The 19,569-nt window shown below is 35.7% G+C and overlaps 1 protein-coding gene across 3 annotated transcripts in view; it reads right to left on the bottom strand.

Moving 5' to 3' along the window:
* Positions 1 to 12,443, bottom strand: part of LOC135072683 (uncharacterized) — a 28,360-nt gene extending 15,917 nt beyond the window's left edge. The window contains exons 1-6 of one of the 3 annotated variants that reach the window (XM_063966691.1): positions 12,414 to 12,443; positions 12,022 to 12,156; positions 8,345 to 8,474; positions 7,640 to 7,793; positions 6,613 to 6,807; positions 4,318 to 4,465 (exon numbers count right to left, since the gene is read on the bottom strand). In XM_063966691.1, coding sequence (XP_063822761.1) covers positions 4,318 to 4,465; positions 6,613 to 6,807; positions 7,640 to 7,793; positions 8,345 to 8,474 — 627 coding nt within the window. In that variant the 5' untranslated portion in view covers positions 12,022 to 12,156; positions 12,414 to 12,443. Of the gene's footprint in view, positions 1 to 4,317; positions 4,466 to 6,612; positions 6,808 to 7,639; positions 7,794 to 8,344; positions 8,475 to 8,758; positions 9,089 to 10,984; positions 11,124 to 12,021; positions 12,157 to 12,413 lie in introns of those variants that run through there. The other 2 variants (XM_063966692.1, XM_063966693.1) reach the window with 2 other exon arrangements.
* Positions 12,444 to 19,569: the final 7,126 nt, after the last annotated feature.

The raw sequence follows: 19,569 nt of genomic DNA, 5'->3' as shown, positions 1-19,569 counted from the left end.
CACTATTTCACACAGATCTCTTCGGCGGTGATGGTGCGATGCTGTTCGCTTGAGGAGCTGGAGACCAGCGCAGGAGGTGCGAGCTGGTCCGGGGTCGGCGCGCACTTGACCTGCGCTCCAGTTTGCGCACAACTACTCTGCTTGTCCAGGGCTGCCACTATGTAGGAAATATTACCGTACCGTATAAAATTACGCGGTATTTATTATTCACGAAAAGTTTTCTCAAGTGTGGAAAATGTGCTGAAAGTCTATTCGAAATGAGATTTAGATTTATATTTTATTGCTCCTTGCAATAAATAAGATGCCCGCCCATATTAGTTTTTATGGGGTACCTATTTATTACTGATTGAAACTGGGGGATTAAAAAAAGGTCATACTTACAATACCTAGCCGAAAAACAATAATCAATTTAGCTGCAATGTTGGTCAAATGCGAACATTAGGCCTTCCCAATTCATCATCCATCAGCCATCTTAGAGAATGTACAATATATCAGTCTCTGGTAAGGTAAATCATAGGACCTGATTCTGCAGTTCAGACTAAATGATCAGTGTCTTTACCATGAGTTTACGTTAGGAGTGCTCACTAGCGACAGTGTAAAAAAAATACATTAAATGTATATCAGATTTTACAGCGCCTAGCGCCTACTTTGAAGAACTAAAATCTTCATAGATTTTTTGAGGCACTCGCTAGCGAACACACCTAACGTAAACTCATGGTAAGCAAACTGATGATTGTTGTGTTACAATACACGTGCAAGAGCCCTACGCGCGACAGTGGTTTGAAGTTTCACATCCTGCACGACGCTAAACGGTCTTCCAATCGTGGATCCCAATACACTACGGCCATGTAGCACACGACGTTTGTTGTGATTTTGTTAATGTTTATTTTCTTTTATAGCCTCTAATTTAGATAAAAGACCTTGTACCTACACTTAGGCTGGTTTGACAAACGTTAAAAATCTGTCAAACTCCATACAAAAAACACCGGATAACGTCATTGTTACGGTCAAAGTTAGGTGGTGCAACTCAGCCTTAGTGAGCAAATAAATAATGTGAATATAAATAATTTCTGGTGGTATGTTGGTCACAGGGTTGAGCCCCGCTGGGGACAGTTATCAATGTGGTGGGCAAGAAATATTCAGTCATTCATTCACAAAATTTCAATGATGATGTTGGGTTTTCTCCAAATTTCATTCCCATTCTAAGATTAATTTATTGATCTAGTTTTCATATAAAATCCATGATTTCAAAGCGTCTTAACATCTATTCAGAATCAGATTATACTTCATCAAACAAATTATAAGAGTTTTCAATAAAAAAGCAGTTTGTCTATTTATTTATTTTTCTATTTATCATCATTTTATAAATGGTAGAGCTAGTAATTTCAACTAACGTGCACATAACAGTGTTATTTCATATTTGGAGCCGGCCATGGCCTTCATCAAGCCAACTGCTGTCAATGGGTCCACAATACAGGCACATTCATCTCACTTGTACAAGTCTCATCAACAATCAGGAACTCTATTCAGGAAAACTGTCAATTTTCTACACACTGCGTCAATTGCCACTTGTATGCAAGATGTCGGATAGCCAACCATTTCGGTAGGATTCTTGAGCAGAAGAAAAGGGAAAAATACTTGATAATAAACATACCTAGGTACTATCGTGATTTATCAAATCTGGATTCTCTCAAAGATTAAAAAAACACACATTCAGCGCTAAAAAGAGAGACAGACAGTGAGAACGATACGTGTTTAGCTAAAATTATTAGCATGCAAAAGTTAAATTAGAAGCACCACAATATTAGCGACGATTCTAAAGAAGAACAAAACTACAGGAAGTCAAAGAACTCTTTTAAATCGTAAAGTGTCAGTGATAGCTACCATTTTACTCAAATGTTTCTTAAAATTACAAATACTTAATGTTCTAAATTCTTTGGGTATTTTATTATAGATTTTAATACACATGGTTAAACAGCTATTTTTGTACTGCACTGTTTTTGGGGTGACCTGAAGTACCAACCTGTTTGCGTCTCTACTATTTCTTGGATAGTAATCACATGCCCGTTTAAATAAGTGCTTGTGCAAGTGTTAATTGAGATCTTGGGACTAAAACGATTTTCCCCAAGTTGTAACCTTGTTGCTTGTACTTTTATCTGTGGGTAACTAAATAAACTTTTAACTAAAACAATGAGCCTTTGTAGCTTTGAGATTCCTTTTTTAAAAAATACTTAGAGTGAATAGAAAAAGTACTAACTTAACTTTTACAGCGCCGTAACAAGCAATTTGCATTGAGATAAACATTTGGGTTCCGCCTTGAGTCCTTTAATAAGACAACAAAGTAGCCTGGGGTCCCGATTCTGCATCATTTGCTATCTTTATACTAAACATCATTCTATTTACATCTTTTTTCACTGAATACAAGTCTGATTATATTGAAAATAGCTTTCTGCCGAGACTTCGCCCGCGTGAAATTTTGTTTGTCACAAAAAAAACTTTATCGCGCGCGTCCCTGTTTCAAAAGCCGGGATAAAAACTATCCTATGTCCTTTATAAATAAGCTTTACAGTTTTTACTATAATTTTTTACTAACATGAAAATCCGACAAATGTAACCCTGTATTTACCCCCAGTGTCTGCCTTAGACCTTTCTTCCTTAGAGATTTCGAAGCAATCATGAAATGGGATCATTTTATAGGATCGTATAACCCACTTAATTTTAAGCTGCATGTGTCAAACAAGGCTGTATGTTTCTTTAATAAAGATAAATAAAATAAAATAAAAAATAAAATTATCGGATGTTAGCCACATACGAGTATTATGTATTTAAAGGCACAGCACTGATACATTACTAATTCTACAATAAATCAATAAAATTTATTTTACAACAAACATCTACGTGTTAGAAAAAGATGTTGTACATAAAATATTTTAAAGGCTGAGTAAGTACTAGAGTACCCAGACGGACCTTTAAAAAACAGAGCCCTCAGAATCGGGCCCATAGTCCAAGCAGAATTATCCACTTTGCTTAATGCGCCAATACTGCGCGTCTGCCAGTTTCGATTTAGCCCATTAGCCGGTTACTGCCAGGGTCAATAGATTTATGACGAGCTGACCACTGGATAATACTACTGTTGAAGCAGGAGACAAAAATAATAGCTTTATACGAGAAGGCAGTAAACCCTTGGCAAGTCCTCCTTAGATGTTTGGTCTAAGCCTTAGAGCTGTTCAAGACTTTCTTGTAAAATGTGGTCCTAAAAAGTACGTAATTAATTGTTTCTTAGCAGTGGAATCACTACAGGGTTACAGGGCTACAGGCAAATGCCACGGGCTCCCGACCCGAGGGGGAAACGGGCCATGTCCCTAATGCGCTAAGGCCCCTGAAAAATAACCCCAGATAGCCACGCCAAGGGCCCCATGCACAGAGTTTGCCATGGGCCTCGGATGGTATAGTTACGCCACTGTTTCATAGTTCATTAGCATCCACGTAAAAGGGAAACACTCCACGAGTTAAAATGTTTTAGGTACAAAGTTGTTGTGTCTCACAATCGTAACATCAAAGTAAAGCTCAAAGTCTTCGACAAAGTAGGTAAATAAATAGGTACCTACCTACAACAGTAAAGAAAACTGTTAAATCCGTGCATGTTAGACTTTAAAATTTTAATTGCAGGACATAAAAGTGACGCGTTTTAAAATGATGGTTCGTGACAAATAAAAAATAAAAAATTAGTTACAATCTTATTATTCAGTAATCGCCGAAATGACACATATTTATAACATACTAGCGGCCGAACGCGACTTCGTACGCGTGGATCCTGTTTTACCCCCTTTTCCCGAATTTTCTTTGCTATAAACCTCACGGAGCCCGAGACCTTTCCAACGAATGCAAAACCGTGGAAATCGGTTCGTGCGTTCTGGAGTTATAGCGTCAGGGAGGAAAACCCGACTTATTTTTATATAGTAGATTTATAACCTGAATAAATTATATTATAGGTACTGAAGCACAGATCTACCACGTATAGATCGTTTCATCCACGAAGACGCGCCCCGCCAAGTTTTCGTCAAGGGGGATTTTGCGGGGAGTTTGATCCGAGCAATCCGAGCATCATTACTGAAGTGTGCGTGGGCACTCATGTATAATTCAGCGTGTACCTACCGATAACACTCAAACATTAGCGGAAGAATGGTGGGGCGCGTCTTCGTGGATGAAACGATCTATAAAAGTGCAGGAAAATTAAAATCTTCCTAGCAAGACAGACCAGAAGTGTCGAAGTAAAACCGGTGATCGTGTTTAAATAATTTTAAATAAAATACTTACAGTATTCTTAAACCTCGTGGTGAAGATGTAGGTGGCCTCTTTCCCATCGGTGAAGAGAAAGTACGGCGAGGCCAGGAGGTTGCGGGAAGAGCGCAGGGTCGCGGCGCAGAGGTAGAACAGGATTGTAAAGGCTGCTGTCAGCACCGGCCTAGTAAAAAATAATCATAGGTTAGCAGTGTCATCTACGTATAGTGCACACAGTCAAGAGCTGATTGATAGCCTGACTTTAGCCACCAATCCACACACCGGGAATGCATAGTAGAGTATGGCCTAAACCACCCCATCGTTAAAGCTTGTGCTCTGAGGGCCTAGTGTGAGTTTACATCAAACGTTCTTCTCACTAGTAAACGCGTTTAAAAAATATATGAAAAGTATAGTTCTTGAAAGTTTCCGCTGGGGGCGCTGTAAAATCCTTCATACTTGTCATTTTTTACGCGCTCACTAGTGACGGCGTTTGATGTAAACTCACACTAAGCCCTCTGGATTGGGATATAGATATGTATACGCTTACATTGTTAAGCAGCAAGGGGGTGGAACAATATATGTATATTAACAGGTAGTTAAGTAATTATGTCAGTTGCAAACTCAAGCCAGTGTATAATTGGAGAGGAAGTGTACACCTGTAACAATGTACTCTCTAAGCTAGAGACCTGCGTGGTGCCTTGGCTTTTGTTCAAAGTGTCTACTAAAATTATAATGTTTTTACCTATGAGTATCAGTATCGTCAGGCAGTATGGCAGCTATAGCAGCATCCAGGAGCCCCCAGCCGCCCCTCCAGTGCATGATGTTGGACAGGATGAAGATGTAAGTATACACTCTGGATAGCGCACGCTCCCGCAACCAGCTTTCCTTAATCCAAGCATCTTTTAGAATTTGTCTTGCGCCTTTTATAATTGGTCTGCTTACCTATGAGGATCATTATCGTCCGGTCGCATGGCCGCTATGGTGGCATCCAGTAGTAGGCATGGAACATTTCATGAATAGCAGGTGAAAAATCATATGAAATGAATTTCATTAATCACACCTGCTATTTTACTTCACATAGACTGCTATAATTTCACAGTCAACGAAATCACGAATCACATGAATTTCATTCATTCATTCGAGCGAAGTCCGTGAGCGCAGCTCTGCGAAGCGACCGAGCGAGTAAGAAGGAATGATTTGATCATGTGCGTGTTAGAAAAGGACAAGAGATGTGATGACGGACGAAACTGGGCATTTTAAATATGAACTTTAAACTCAAAGGTGTAAGGTTTAGATTTCCTTGTCATGATTCGTATGATTTCATTAGATAGCAGGCAGATGAAATGAATGATTTTCACTAGTTGCGCGGTTATTGATGTGCTGTGAAACTGTTTGTTTTTTGTTGCGCGACATAAATGAAACAGATATTGTTACATTTCATATTTTAGCTAATTAGCAATCCTTCATCATAATTCATACTTCATTAAAAGTAGCACATTATATGAAAGAGCTACATTAAAACACTGCGAATAAAAATCATTGCCTGTGAAATTTCGCATGTGAAATCATATGAAAAAAAATTATCATTTCATAGAATGAAAATGAATGAAAAATAGCAATCATTTCCATGCCTATCCAGTAGTAGCCGCCTCTTCAGTGCGTAAAGTTGAAGGATGAAGATTTAAGTATACAGCCAGGATAGCTCGCGCTCCTTTGACCTCACCCTGGACCTAGGAATCTTTATCCAAGCGCCTTTTAGAATTCGTCTGCTTACCTATGAGGATCATTATCGTCCGGCAGTATAGATAGCGGTTATGGTAGAGTCTAGCATTCCCCAGTTTTCCCTCCACTGCATAGATATTTGACAGGATGAAGATCTATGTATGCACCCGGGATAACGCGCTGTTTCTCTACTAGTGTTGCACGGTCTAAACGTCTTTGGTCTTCTTACCTATGAGGATCATTATTGTCCGGCAGTATGGCAGCTATAGCAGCATCCAGTAGCCCCCAGCCGCCCCTCCAGTGCATAATGTTGGATAGGATGAAGATGTAAGTATACACTCTGGATAGCGCGCGTTCCCTCAACCAGCTTTCCTTAATCCAAGCATCTTTTAGAATTTGTCTTGCGCCTTTTTATAATTGGTCTGCTTACCTATGAGGATCATTATCGTCCGGTCGCATGGCCGCTATGGTAGCATCCAGTAGTAGCCGCCTCTTCAGTGCGTAAAGTTGAAGGATGAAGATTTAAGTATACAGCCAGGATAGCGCGCGCTCTTTTACCCTGGACCTAGGAATCTTTATCCACGCGCATTTTAGAATTGGTGTTCTTACCTATGAGGATCATTATCGTCCGGCAGTATGGCAGCTATAGCAGCATCCAGTAGCCCCCAGCCGCCCCTCCAGTGCATGATGTTGGATAGAATGAAGATGTAAGTATACACTCTGGATAGCGCACGCTCCCGCAGCCATCGGCCGGCGCGGTGGTCCTCTCTCCAGGCGCCTACCGACCGGGATAGAAGGGCGGACCTGGAAGATGGAGAGAGAGTTGATTGATTGAAGGCACCATCGTCTCTGTCTTAATATTTTGGGTAGTTGACAGAATCCCTACTAATATTATAAATGCGAAAGTAACTCTGTCTGTCTGTCTATCTATGTCGCTTTCACGCCGACCGATTTTGATGAAATTTGGCATAGATATAGTTGGAGTCCTACGAAAGGACATAGGAAAATTTTTATTCCGATTTTTGAAACAGGAATGCGCGCGATAAAGTTTTTCTGTGATAGACAAAATTTCAGGCGAGCGAAGCCGCGGGTGGAAAGCTAGTTAAACAGCCAAGACTTAATGAAAAGAACAGAAAATCAGAGCTCTGAAATTCAACAGTTTTCAGTTGACAATGAGTCGGCAAAAATGTGAAGAGTGCATTATCTTATGGAGTATGCACATTTATGTTTGTTCGTATCAGCTAAATGACGTCAACCGCTGGACAAATGATGACTATATCTTTGTAGCGTCGGCCGTTTGGTGTAGTGGTTCGAAACGGACTACTATTCCGAGAGGTCCCGGGTTCGATTTCCGGCCAGACAGAAATTGAAATGATGAATTTTAATTTCTGTGATGAGGCTGGGTGTTACTATAATATGTATGTATTTAAAAAAAAGTATTTAAGTATGTTTATATCCGTTGTCTAGTACCCATAGTACCAGCTTTGCTTAGTTTGGGACTAGTCGCTTCTAGAAGCGTAGTGTAAAATATCCAGGGATATTAATTATTTTTTTCAAAGACATGAATGATATGCAAATTCCAAATATTCTGGTATGCAATCAAATCATAATCATATCAATAGGTAAATATTTTTACCTGACAAGCGCGAAACTGATGTGTATGACGATCCCCAGCAGATATATCTGGGCGTAAGGGAAGTAGGAGGCGTGCAGTTCCATCAAGCCCCACGTTCCCCTCCATACTGACACCACCAGCGGAGCGACGACAAAAGCGGAGAACACGGCATCCCCTGAAATAATGGCATTTGCATGCTTTTAGCGTTAAGTCCACCTTTTGTACGATATTTATTCTGCAATAAAGTAAGTAGATAACATTTTATAGAAGATAGACAGGACTCTATTATACCACCTACACAAAAGTTTAGGCGGTCTTATCGCTAAGGAGCGATCTCTTGCAGACGACCCAAAGAAAGGAAAATTGTTAAAGGGGAAAGCAAGCTTACCAGTGTCTATGGTTTAACTCTTTCAGGACAGAATAATACAAAAGTGCGTTCAATATTTTCTAAATAGCAGAAAATAGTCTTACTGATACTTTACAGAGTGTGCTTACTATGAGTTTACGTTAGGTGTGCTCGCTAGCGAATACGTAAAAAAATCTATGGAGATTTTATTTCTTGAAAGTAGCCGCTAGGGGCTGCACAACATGTCATACATTTAACGTAATTTTTTACGCAGTCGCTAGCGAGCACACCTAACGTAAACTCATGGTAAGCACACTGTTTACTTTCTGCCCAATCATAAGTGAGATTATTGTAAATACTGACGTGAAAACTATACTTACACGCGCCATAATGCAGTTCGTTGCAGTCGCACTCAGTTTGCACTTCTTTGACTGACTCCAAAGACAATGTTTTCTCCAGATTTCTCGGCATCACCTCGGGCAGCAAGTTTTCAGACGCACTAGAAGCCATCTGTAATAATATGTAGTTTTAGTTATACGTTATACATAAAATCATTGTAAAACTTCTGTTAATTCTTAAAAAAACAATCTCGCGGCAATACACAAGTACGAATACATACATACCCGCCATTTTCTGCAAGTGCGTTCAAGTTATGACATTTTTGAGTACCTAATCATTTATTTTAAAAACATAACCCTCCTTCTGCCGCAGTTGGGTAACAAACAGAGCACGTAGTATAGACTAACTTTTTATTTGAAAACGTAAGTAATTAGTTACAATAACAGGGTACTTACATTCGACTATTTAGCCATTAGACACGTCAGTCATACATATTAAAATATTTATCAACAGGCCGCGTTTTCTTTTCAGTAACTATTTTGCGTAAGTAGCGATGGCAGCGCTTCATCGCATCACAAAACGACAGTGAAGTAGCATTTCCTAATAAAATAATGTGGCACATGCATTGGATATTCGGACTATAATTGCTAGATTTCATTCTACTAACTCCTCTAGTTGGATCCCTCTCCAGTTACTCTCCCTTTCAGTGGAAAAATATTAAGAAACTTAGGTACGTGACTTTTCCACTTCTTTGATCACTCAATTAATTCAGAATGTACTATTTTCCGCTACTGAAAGATATGCACCGGTGAAATGTCTATTTTTATCTTAAGTGTATTTTTAAACTAATTTTACGGTATCGACTAGCTTCAATGTAAAGGAAAATGCGTAGTGGTTTAAATAACAATGTTGAATGTGCAATGTGCATACACTGTTACACATTAATCATTCAACAATATTATAAAGCTGAAGAATTTGTTTGTTTGGTTGCACCACAGGTTGCACGCTCAAGAACTACCTGGTCTTATTTGTAAAATTATGTTCTCTTCTTTAAATATTCTAATTTTAGGTACATAATGGATGCAATAAAATATTATTGAGTATTCTTTATTCTTTGTGTTGAATAGCTAATTCATCGAGGAAGGCTATTAACCATTAACGCTACGATTAGTAGGAGCAGAGCAACAATGACAAATGTTGCGAAAATGGGAAAAAGTAGGTATTCAAACTATTTTCACACACAGTTACGAGTCAGCACGTACTCACATAAACAGGCGGTTTGGAAAGAAGTCAAAAAATAACATTAATTAGATCCTTGATATTATTCAAGGCCTTCGAGCGTTGTTGTTCAACTATAGCGTGAAAAATTCAAATAAATGCGAACGCTTTATCATTAATCTGTTTTTGTTTTCCGCCAGATGACCAAGACCATGTCTAATGGAATGTAAAAATCTAAAACGTACATAGATACCTTTTATATAGATAGATTTACGTATAGACGTAAATCTGTAACAAATTCTGATTAATCTGGGCACGAAATATTTGAACATCGATATCTTGAAAACTGCTTTACAAAAACGAGTCCCTCTTTCAAATATATGTTATTTGGTGTACCTATCTACACTAATATTATAAAGAGGAAAACTTTGTTTGTTTGCTTGTTTGGTTGTAATGAATAGGACCGTTTTTAAAAATTCTTTCACCATTCGAAAGCTACATTATTCACGAGTAACATAGGCTAAATTTTATTTTGGAAAAAAATAGGGTTCCGTAAAATATGTAGATAACGTAGTCCACGCGCACGAAGCCGCGGGCGGAAAGCTAGTTTTCATATAAACATAAGTTATAGGCCTGAATTTGGATTTAAATTTTGTCCATATGCCAGCCGAATATATATATCAGCCGAAGAATGCAATTTCGAAGATGTACCCATAGAAATAGCACATAATCTAATAGTGGCATCAATAGTGACTGAGTTTCTTGCGCTGTTTGCACTGCTGTCCCAAAGCAGTGGTACCTATGGTTAAAACTGGGACGTGTAAAAGTGCTTTTTAAAAGCATATTTGCAAAAATAAATGAGATTTATGAGTTTTTATGAGTTGTCTAGGTGTTATTTTGCAACAAAGATACATCTTTAATACATATATTCTGACGACTATAATATATTTACCAATGTTGTAAGGCTAGATTTCCTACGATCGTGGACTGAGCAACGATTAACATAACAGTGATTTAGTAGTTACGCTGTAAGTAAATAGTTTTCGACTATACAGGAGTTGCAGCGATGGGAACGAGAGGTGGGAATAGCAAGTAGAGAATAGAACTTAAAATACGTGTCTCGACAAAGTAACTTAAAAAATTCCATTCTTTCTTCTTTTAAAAAATAGTTATTTATGTACTTGAGTTATTTTCACTTAAGTTTTAATTGTTAGCCAACTCTACATAAAGGTAAAGAAGCATGATAGGGGACGCACTTATCTTAAAAGATTTTTCAAATGCAGATTTGTAAGTATTTGAAATGCCTATTAAAATTCACGCACAGTTTCTTTCCATTAGGCAGACTCAGCAGTTAATCAGCAAAAAACCTACTCATCAGCTCAAAAACTATCATCAAAATACACGCAAAAAAGACGGTATAAACAAATCTACATTAATACAAATACAATCTACTTCGTACATACCTTTAAATACTGTTTTTTTCCTCACAGTGAAGTACACTTTTTAAAACTTTAGTCACTTTTTCTTCACACGACTTCACACTAAAACTGGCTTCCTCGGACCGATGAAAGTCCGCCAATAACTTAAAGGATACTGGCAGAAATCGATCGACTGCATCGACGTATATTACATAAGGAGATCACGGCCTTGATGACGTGAATACAAGGTTTAGAAAGGCAAAAAAAAATCGAGCAATTTCCTCCAACAATAAAGGAAAAGAACTCGCTCTAAGATATACCTAAAAGTTTCAAAACAATATTGGCCTCTAAATTACTGAAAAGTGTGTGGTGTTCTATGTAATATTTTTCAATACAAATTATTTATTCCTTTGTTGGCTGGCCTCCTATGTTATCGGAAATACAGGGTTCTGATTAATTTCACTGCGGGTCAACTTTCAAGAAACAGAAATTAAAAACTATTAATCTATCTATACAAATCCATACTAATATAAAGCTGAGTCTAGTGTCAGAAGCAACTAGTCCGATTTGAAAAATATTTTTGTGTTGGATAGCCCATTTATCGAGGAAAACTACTTAAGGGTTCATTATGTCGACCAATAGGAGCAGAGTATTAATGAAAAATGTTGCGAAAGTGGGAAAATTATTGATTTTGGATTCAGAAATCAGAATCAATGGAAATTCGTCTTATGTGCCTGTAAAGGCTGATTACATGACGTATAGTTAAGTAGGTGTGATCACTTAAAATTAAGTTAAAATTGAGTTAACTACTTAACACGTGTAAAACAACCTTAACATGATAGTACAGCCTTTGAAATCACCTAGACAATAATAGCTGACAAAACAAGACACTGAAACAATATGCTGCTGTAAAGCAATATAACACGGTACATTAAAATGTGAATAAATATAATTAGTAAAATTGTTCCACTTCTGTTTTCTTGAGACAGACATAAAATCTAAGACCCTGTGTATATGTTGCTAGACTATTTCTATATTTTAGGTAATATTCTTTTTTTCTTCTTATCGTGTCGACAACAAACCTATACAGTGTCAGCCCAAAACTCCGCTACCAGAGTGGCGTTGTCAGTAGCATTCATTAAATCTTCCTGCGTGCAGTTGTTTGGGCACGCAGGTCGCAGGGCACGACATCATGTTCTCATCATTTAATTATAGTCCTGTGGGATAGATAGAACACATTTTATTATACACCACAGGACAAGAAAAGAAAAAGAAAGAAATATACAAATACGGCACAATAATTTAGGCGGTCTAAACGCTATACAGCGATATCTCCCAAACAACCTAGAGGGCAGAGGACATTTTTTTATGCAAGACAAGGCAGGTATTTGACCGCAACCGCACTTGATGTTAAGTGAGAAATTTAATATTATTTGTAAAACGATTTTAAAGTTTTAGAACCTTTTACACGTACCATTACAATCGGTTTGCTCAGTCCCTTGCACTTTACTTAATGAACTAAGTAAAGTGTCTTAGTAAAATAAAATAACAGTTTCTTAATACGTATATCTTTATTCTATGTATAGTACGCTAATTGGCTCAACAAATAGAACAGTATAACTTGACGATAAACATTTGCATAACGTGATAATCGATTTTACATAAATGCATAAAGGTAAATCCAACCAGCTATATCACAAAGTAACATTTTGAGAGCAATCTCCATCTTATTATACAACTACATAGTTAAATATTGGATTAACGCAAATTTTGTTTATTTAGAGTCTAGAGAATATTAATAACAACACTTTATTTGTCTATCATCTGGAACGATACATAATAATGTTTGAATATAACCACAGTAAATAATAAATTCATTTCTGAAATTATTCTGTCCAACTTCATTTAATCACAATCTATTACTTGAATTTTGAACTAGTCAAGTGTCGTATCAGAACACGCATATTTTAACTATTACTTCGATTTTAAACAGTTTCCCAAAATACGCCGTTTAAATGGTAATTGCAATGAAACGTACTCACTGTCTACCAGAGTTATAAATCAAATATAGTTCAACAATATTTACATTATTCAACAATATCTGCGAAGCTAAATAATCATAAGCTAGCTATATTAGCATTTCAATTATACATTGTACCCATAAAAAACAAAATCTGGCTCAAGTTCGAAGTATAGGTAGAGTTTACAAAGATTTCTATCCGATATTTTTCTTTACCCTCAGACTAGAGAAAGAGACCAAACAAACAAGGTACAAGATAAACGGTTTTCAAAAAATAAAAAAGGGACTGATGCCCGTTTTCACCATCAATCCCTAATATTTTTTAAATAACCCTTAAATAAAATTACTGTTATGTGTTACCTTAGGAGTCACTTAAAAATTAGGGATTGATGGTGAAAGCGGGCATAAAACTTTTCTGGAACATTTATAACATTAATAACCTCTACCTAAGTCTGATGAGACGCTAACAAGGGAGCTACGAAACGAGCTGTCAAAGGAAAATTCGAGCAACGTTTCCAATATAATTATTTACGTGAAAAATTCAATATCGCTCGAATTTAGCTTACATTTAAATAATTTTGGATCTCGCGTTATAAGTATTCATACAAAAAGCTTAATACTTTTTAATATGTTAGGATTATAAAGAAAGTAACGAAGGATATCTACTCGTATGTACGTTAATCATAGTTAAAATACTGTCATACCCCAATGGAATATTTTAACACCAAGCTGTGTATACAGAATCTGATACAATCGGTAGTTTATTTGTAGTTATATGTATAATATTAAGTATATAAGTAAGTATAGAGAGATTACAGGATAGCTTACAGTAAAAGAGAGTAAAGGCACACATCTTACAAGTATAGAATATGAATCATAAAGCACTTAATAATAATACATAGAATGTAGATAGTTTGGTTTAAATATGATTATAAATAGGTGTAATATTCAATCAACCGATATGTAGCTCCTTCGCCGTCTTATCTACATATTATAGATCTTGCTAACACCCTTTGCTGAATTCCAATTTTAGAATTTTTGAGTTATTAAAAATTATAGTAATTAATAATACCTCGAAATTTCTTACCTTCCAGGGGTTCCAGGTTCAATTCTTCAGTTTGACTTAAAATCTTTTAAGCTTCGAAGGGTACGTTAAGTTCTTGGCCAAAATCGAGTGTTTAATTTAACTCAATAAACCTCAAACTAAAGGATCTCAGTTGTGATAACCCACACGGTAGAAGAAGAAGACTGATATATTTCAGTCAATAGTGCAAGTAGGAGCTTATACCTTGGCTTGATGATCCTAGCTAATTTATAGTAACTAAATAAACCAATTCACCAAAAGTTAGAATCATTTGAATTATGATTATTATAGAGTTTTTAAACCGACACGATTTTGATGAAACCTGATGATAGAAAAGACTAGAATACCTACATAGTTCTTCGGTTTTCGTCTACAATTCTAATAAGCATCTCTTTCAATTGAACGAAAGAAAAGTTGTAACAAAACAAATAATGACCATGAACCTGACTCTAACCACAACAGCGAGCAAAAACTGAAACCTATTGTTATTATTTTCACGTAAAGAATTTTTTGCTGAACGAGTTTTCTTTGATATTCTCGATCAATAGACTCATTTCGGTTAGATCGATTAACTTTTTGCAAAGTCTGGAAAATGTACCTTTGTGTTGTTGGCGATCTAAAGGTTTATCCACATTTAAATAGTTTTTGTAGAGCAACATAAATCTGCAACTTGACAGGGTAAAATAACGTTCATGACATTCACGGTCTGTTGCTGTTATTTTGTAAAACTAAAACATGTATGGAAAACGAAAATGTATGTTTTGTTCGAGTTGGTTTTGCTATTTATTATTTATATATTGTAATTAGATTAATTAAATTACTAACACGTGCCGTTCCCGCACTTGTTTTATTTCACAGGCAAATGAATTGGAAATTCTTTTTGTTGAAATAAAATATTGAATGTGTAAACCAGCAACTTACGTAATACCGAAACTAATATTTTTGCATTATTGTTTTGTGTTGCTAGGTCGAAATACTGAGACACATTTTGAAAAAATGTTGCTTGCACGTATCTAACGTGGGTATAATAAGTAAAAAGTTTTTATTATTATTATGTTAATACGTCAAATACATAATGACAACTTTACACTTTACTATAAAAGTAAGTTTGGTATGCACGCACCGCAATATCAACGTTTTTTGCTACACTCTATCTATTTTTGTTACTAAGTATAATACATCAAAAAATGTTTCAAAGACTTGATTTAACTTTTTTCCCAGTTATACTTCTTTTATAATAATATTCATGCTCTGTGTTAAATCCATATCATATAAACCAGTATTAGTTTTTTGTCCATTATATTTTTTATTAACATTCATAACCTTAACTCTAAAATGAGGACATTTTAACTCACCAGTTAGCGTCACTAGCGAGTGACAGAACCTAACACGCCGGTTACTTGAAGATAGCCTCATTATACGAAAATGTAGAGCACGTATTATCAGCATTACAAAAGTTAAAATTACTATATTTTAAAGTAACTAACCCTCAAAAAACAACTGGTAAAATATACAGGGTGTTTGGCGCATCGTGTGCCAAAATGATTTGGCAGATAGAATGGGTCATTTCCTATATTTTCAGCCCCCATAACACGTTCCATGGCAGGCGGCTACTTTTATATTAATTTTTTTAGTAATTTTACCAAAATACCCAAATCGCATCATTTAATTTCGATTTAAAAAAAAACTACTAGACGTAGCCTCAAAGTAAATATTTTGTTTTGACGTGCATTGATGTAGGGTTGCATCAAATCTAAATTTACTGGCAAATATCATCTAGTTTTTTTTTAATTCAGCTTTGAAGTTTTCCGAAAAGTTAAAAATGGACTAAACATTTAAGTTTACATGGCTATAAAAAAATAAATAAAAGAGATAGCGATCTTCGGATTTTATCAAAACTTCTCTAGTCTATCCCCATTCAAACGGTATACTAATCTTATTTAAATAACAACAATAACTACACAAATTCCTTAAATTAGTGCATTGACTCTACTCGGACTGATTTGCGAAATTTGTGTTTATAGCCCCTTTTTGTGTGAATAGCACGTTAAACACCTAACAGGTAAAAATTATTTATCTTATGTAATGTAAAAACCTTTTCCCTATCGTTTTTCAATGTGGATTTCTTGAAATTAAAGACGAAAATAATAATTTGGATCGTTTATTAATTATTACAAATTTTGTTCAAAATGTCCGCCTCGGCAACGTAAACACTCACGACATCTTCTTCTAATTTTGACTGTTGTCGTATGCAGCCACATTTCTCTTTTTATTACTACAAAGGCGTTTTCTACTCGTGGATTAGAAGAGATGGCCCTATACAGTGGCCTGCACGTTCCCCAGACCTAATTTCGTTAGATTTTTACGTCTGGGGACGAGCTAAAGAACTGGTGTACGTAACGGATTCAAACAATAGAAGAACTAAAACAACGAATAAAAAACGCCTTTGTAGTAATAAAAAGAGAAATGTGGCTGCATACGACAAGAGTCGAAATTAGAAGAAGATGTCGTGAGTGTACCTATACGGTGCCGAGGCGGACATTTTGAACTAAATTTGTAATAATTAATAAGCGAACAAAATAATTATTTTCGTCCATAAATTCAAGAAATTCACATTGAAAAACGATAGGGAAAAGGTTTTTACATTACATAAGATAAATAATTTTTACCTGTTAGGTGTTTAACGTGCTATTCACACAAAAAGGGGCTATAAACACAAATTTCGCAAATCAGTCCGAGTAGAGTCAATGCACTAATTTAAGGAATTTGTGAAGTTATTGTTATTATTTAAATAAGATTAGTATACCGTTTGAATGGGGATAGACTAGAGAAGTTTTGATAAAATCCGAAGATCGCTATCTCTTTTATTTATTTTTTTATAGCCATGTAAACTTAAATGTTTAGTCCATTTTTAACTTTTCGGAAAACTTCAAAGCTGAATTAAAAAAAAACTAGATGATATTTGCCAGTAAAGGATGATGGGCAGAAATGTATGGAAAGTGGTACCCGCTCCAATAGCCATAACCAATATATATTTCAAAAGGCCTTTAGATGTAGGAAAATGTCTGCTATGGGGCCAGTTCTAATTCACGTTTTGAAAGCAGTAATTCCACTAAGTATTATAAATGAAAGTATAACACAATCATCCATGTATACGAGTATGTACTATGACTACAATCTATTAATATAACTAAAAGAAGCCTTGAAAAGGAAATGATTATACCTACGGTGAACTACCCAAGCTATTAGCCCTTTATTCGCTTTCATCATCATCATCATGATCATTTTAGCCATAAGACGTCCTATTGAACATAAGCCTACCCCAATGATTTCCACAATGGCCTGTTGGTGGCGGTCTGCATACAGCGCCTTCCCGCTACCTTTATAAGGTCGTCGGTCCATCTTGTGGGTGGACTTATTGGGTCTTGTGGGTTTATTCGCTTTAGCAACCCATAATAAAACCCTTAAGAAATATTAAACTCCAACCCCTTTATTAATAGTTGAACTCTGACTTAAATTGTCATTTGGTATGGAAATGTCATTTTAATCCAAGGTTCATCCCAGGTATAACTTTTTTTTAAATAAGGGGATAGTAGTTCTTCAAATAAAAACATTTATTTCACAATTATCTCTATCAATATAGAGTTAAAGAAGGATGCTGGAGCTTACTGCTCCATGCCTCGCATAACCTAAGTACCATACGATGGACACGTATGATACTTCGGTTACACAAAAAGTATGTTTGTCTTCGAACGCAACCAGATCTGAGGCTGGTGGCCATAGTAAATGTTGTTCGTCTTGTTAAGACCTTTCAAACGACACTAGAAGGATATCTATTGGAGCCGGGTACCATTTTGCCCATTGTCCTTTAGATTTGATGCAACCCTACATCAATGCACGTCAAAACAAAATATTTACTTTGAGGCTATGTCTAGTAGTTTTTTTTTAAATCGAAATTAAATGATGCGATTTGGGTATTTTGGTGAAATTACTAAAAAAATTAATATAAAAGTAGCCGCCTGGCATGGAACGTGTTATGGGGGCTGAAAATATAGGAAATGACCCATTCTATCTGCCAAATCATTTTGGCACACGATGCGCCAAACACCCTGTATAAACGTAACGTCAAATCGATTATGAAATAGAGTTCCAACTATTCTCTATATATGGCATCCCAAAAACTTTTTTTAGAAAGCAAAAAAGCTGCTAAAGATAGATTTGATGGTTTATTGCCCTGCACATTTTAACCAAGATTTTAAAAGACAAAAATATATGAGAGCTTATAGGTATGTACTTACCTACAAATAAATAAGATTGAACATTATTAATATTAAGTCAGATCTACGTGCATCTTTATGTCTAAATAGAAAAGAGGAAGACCACAGAAGAAATTCTTTATGTATTGCTTTTTAGATTATGTTAAAAGATTATTGTGCTTTGTATCAGATACTGTTTTATTTTATTTATCACTCCAATGTTTAATAGACTTATTAACTTAGTATTTGTACAACTAATACAAGAGTTAAAAAATTGAATCGGAAGATCACAATCGAAGTAGATATTAGTTTAGTCGCGATAAATGTTAATTACAATGAATAAATGAATCTGGTACTTACATTACGAATTTATTTTATTAGAAATACGAAACAGCGGATAGATTACTATGTAACATGTTATGTTAATAGATACAATCTACAACACGCAACGTACTACTGATCGCTATGTCAACAACGGAAACCATTTGCAGGTTTTAATTATTAATCAGCATTAGACATCGGGTCCAAAACATGGATCTACATAAACTTCCTAATTTTAAATTAAAGACTTAAACAAAAAAAATAACGCTCGCTTTACACTATCGTTCTACGATATTATTAGGTTAACATGAGAATTAATTAATTCGAAGTCGAAACATCGGGTAAATTAATGGAAATGTACCTACCTATGTGGTTATCTACGTTGTATACAGCTGAACATCCATAGTTGTAGAGCTGTGACCCGACATCGAACATTTTATTGTATTTAAAATTCACAAAAATGTCTAGCTACAGTAACATCTTCTTATATCATAAAACATCGTAACACTGACAAATTACTAACAATCTCTCTCTTTGACAATTCATTAACATTTACCTACCATTCAACCAGGTTTAACATCGATTTTAACTACTGTTTTATCAATAAGCTCATTTTAGAGTTTAAACTGAGAAGAAATAGACCGCAGTCGAAATGTGCGCTTAGCTGATATGTTTAGGTCAGCTTTGATATAGTTTTGTTTCAGATCTGACACGTGACTTAATGAAAAAAACAGTAATTTGCAACTAAAAGTCAATTAGAGACAGTTTCTTCTTATTATGTTCTAAACATTGTAGTCACAATCAATTCATTAAAAAACACATTTGAGAACCATTCAATTAAAATCAGTATTATACATTCTTAACGCGTTGTAAGTGTAATTATAAATACCGCTTGCTCGACTACCCACAGAAGTCATGGCCGTAAAATGGTACTTCATAGAGATCAAAG

The sequence above is a fragment of the Ostrinia nubilalis genome, chromosome 6, assembly GCF_963855985.1.
Source record: "Ostrinia nubilalis chromosome 6, ilOstNubi1.1, whole genome shotgun sequence".
In the NCBI taxonomy this organism is placed as follows: domain Eukaryota; kingdom Metazoa; phylum Arthropoda; class Insecta; order Lepidoptera; family Crambidae; genus Ostrinia; species Ostrinia nubilalis.
This window is presented reverse-complemented; position numbering and strand designations above follow the sequence as displayed.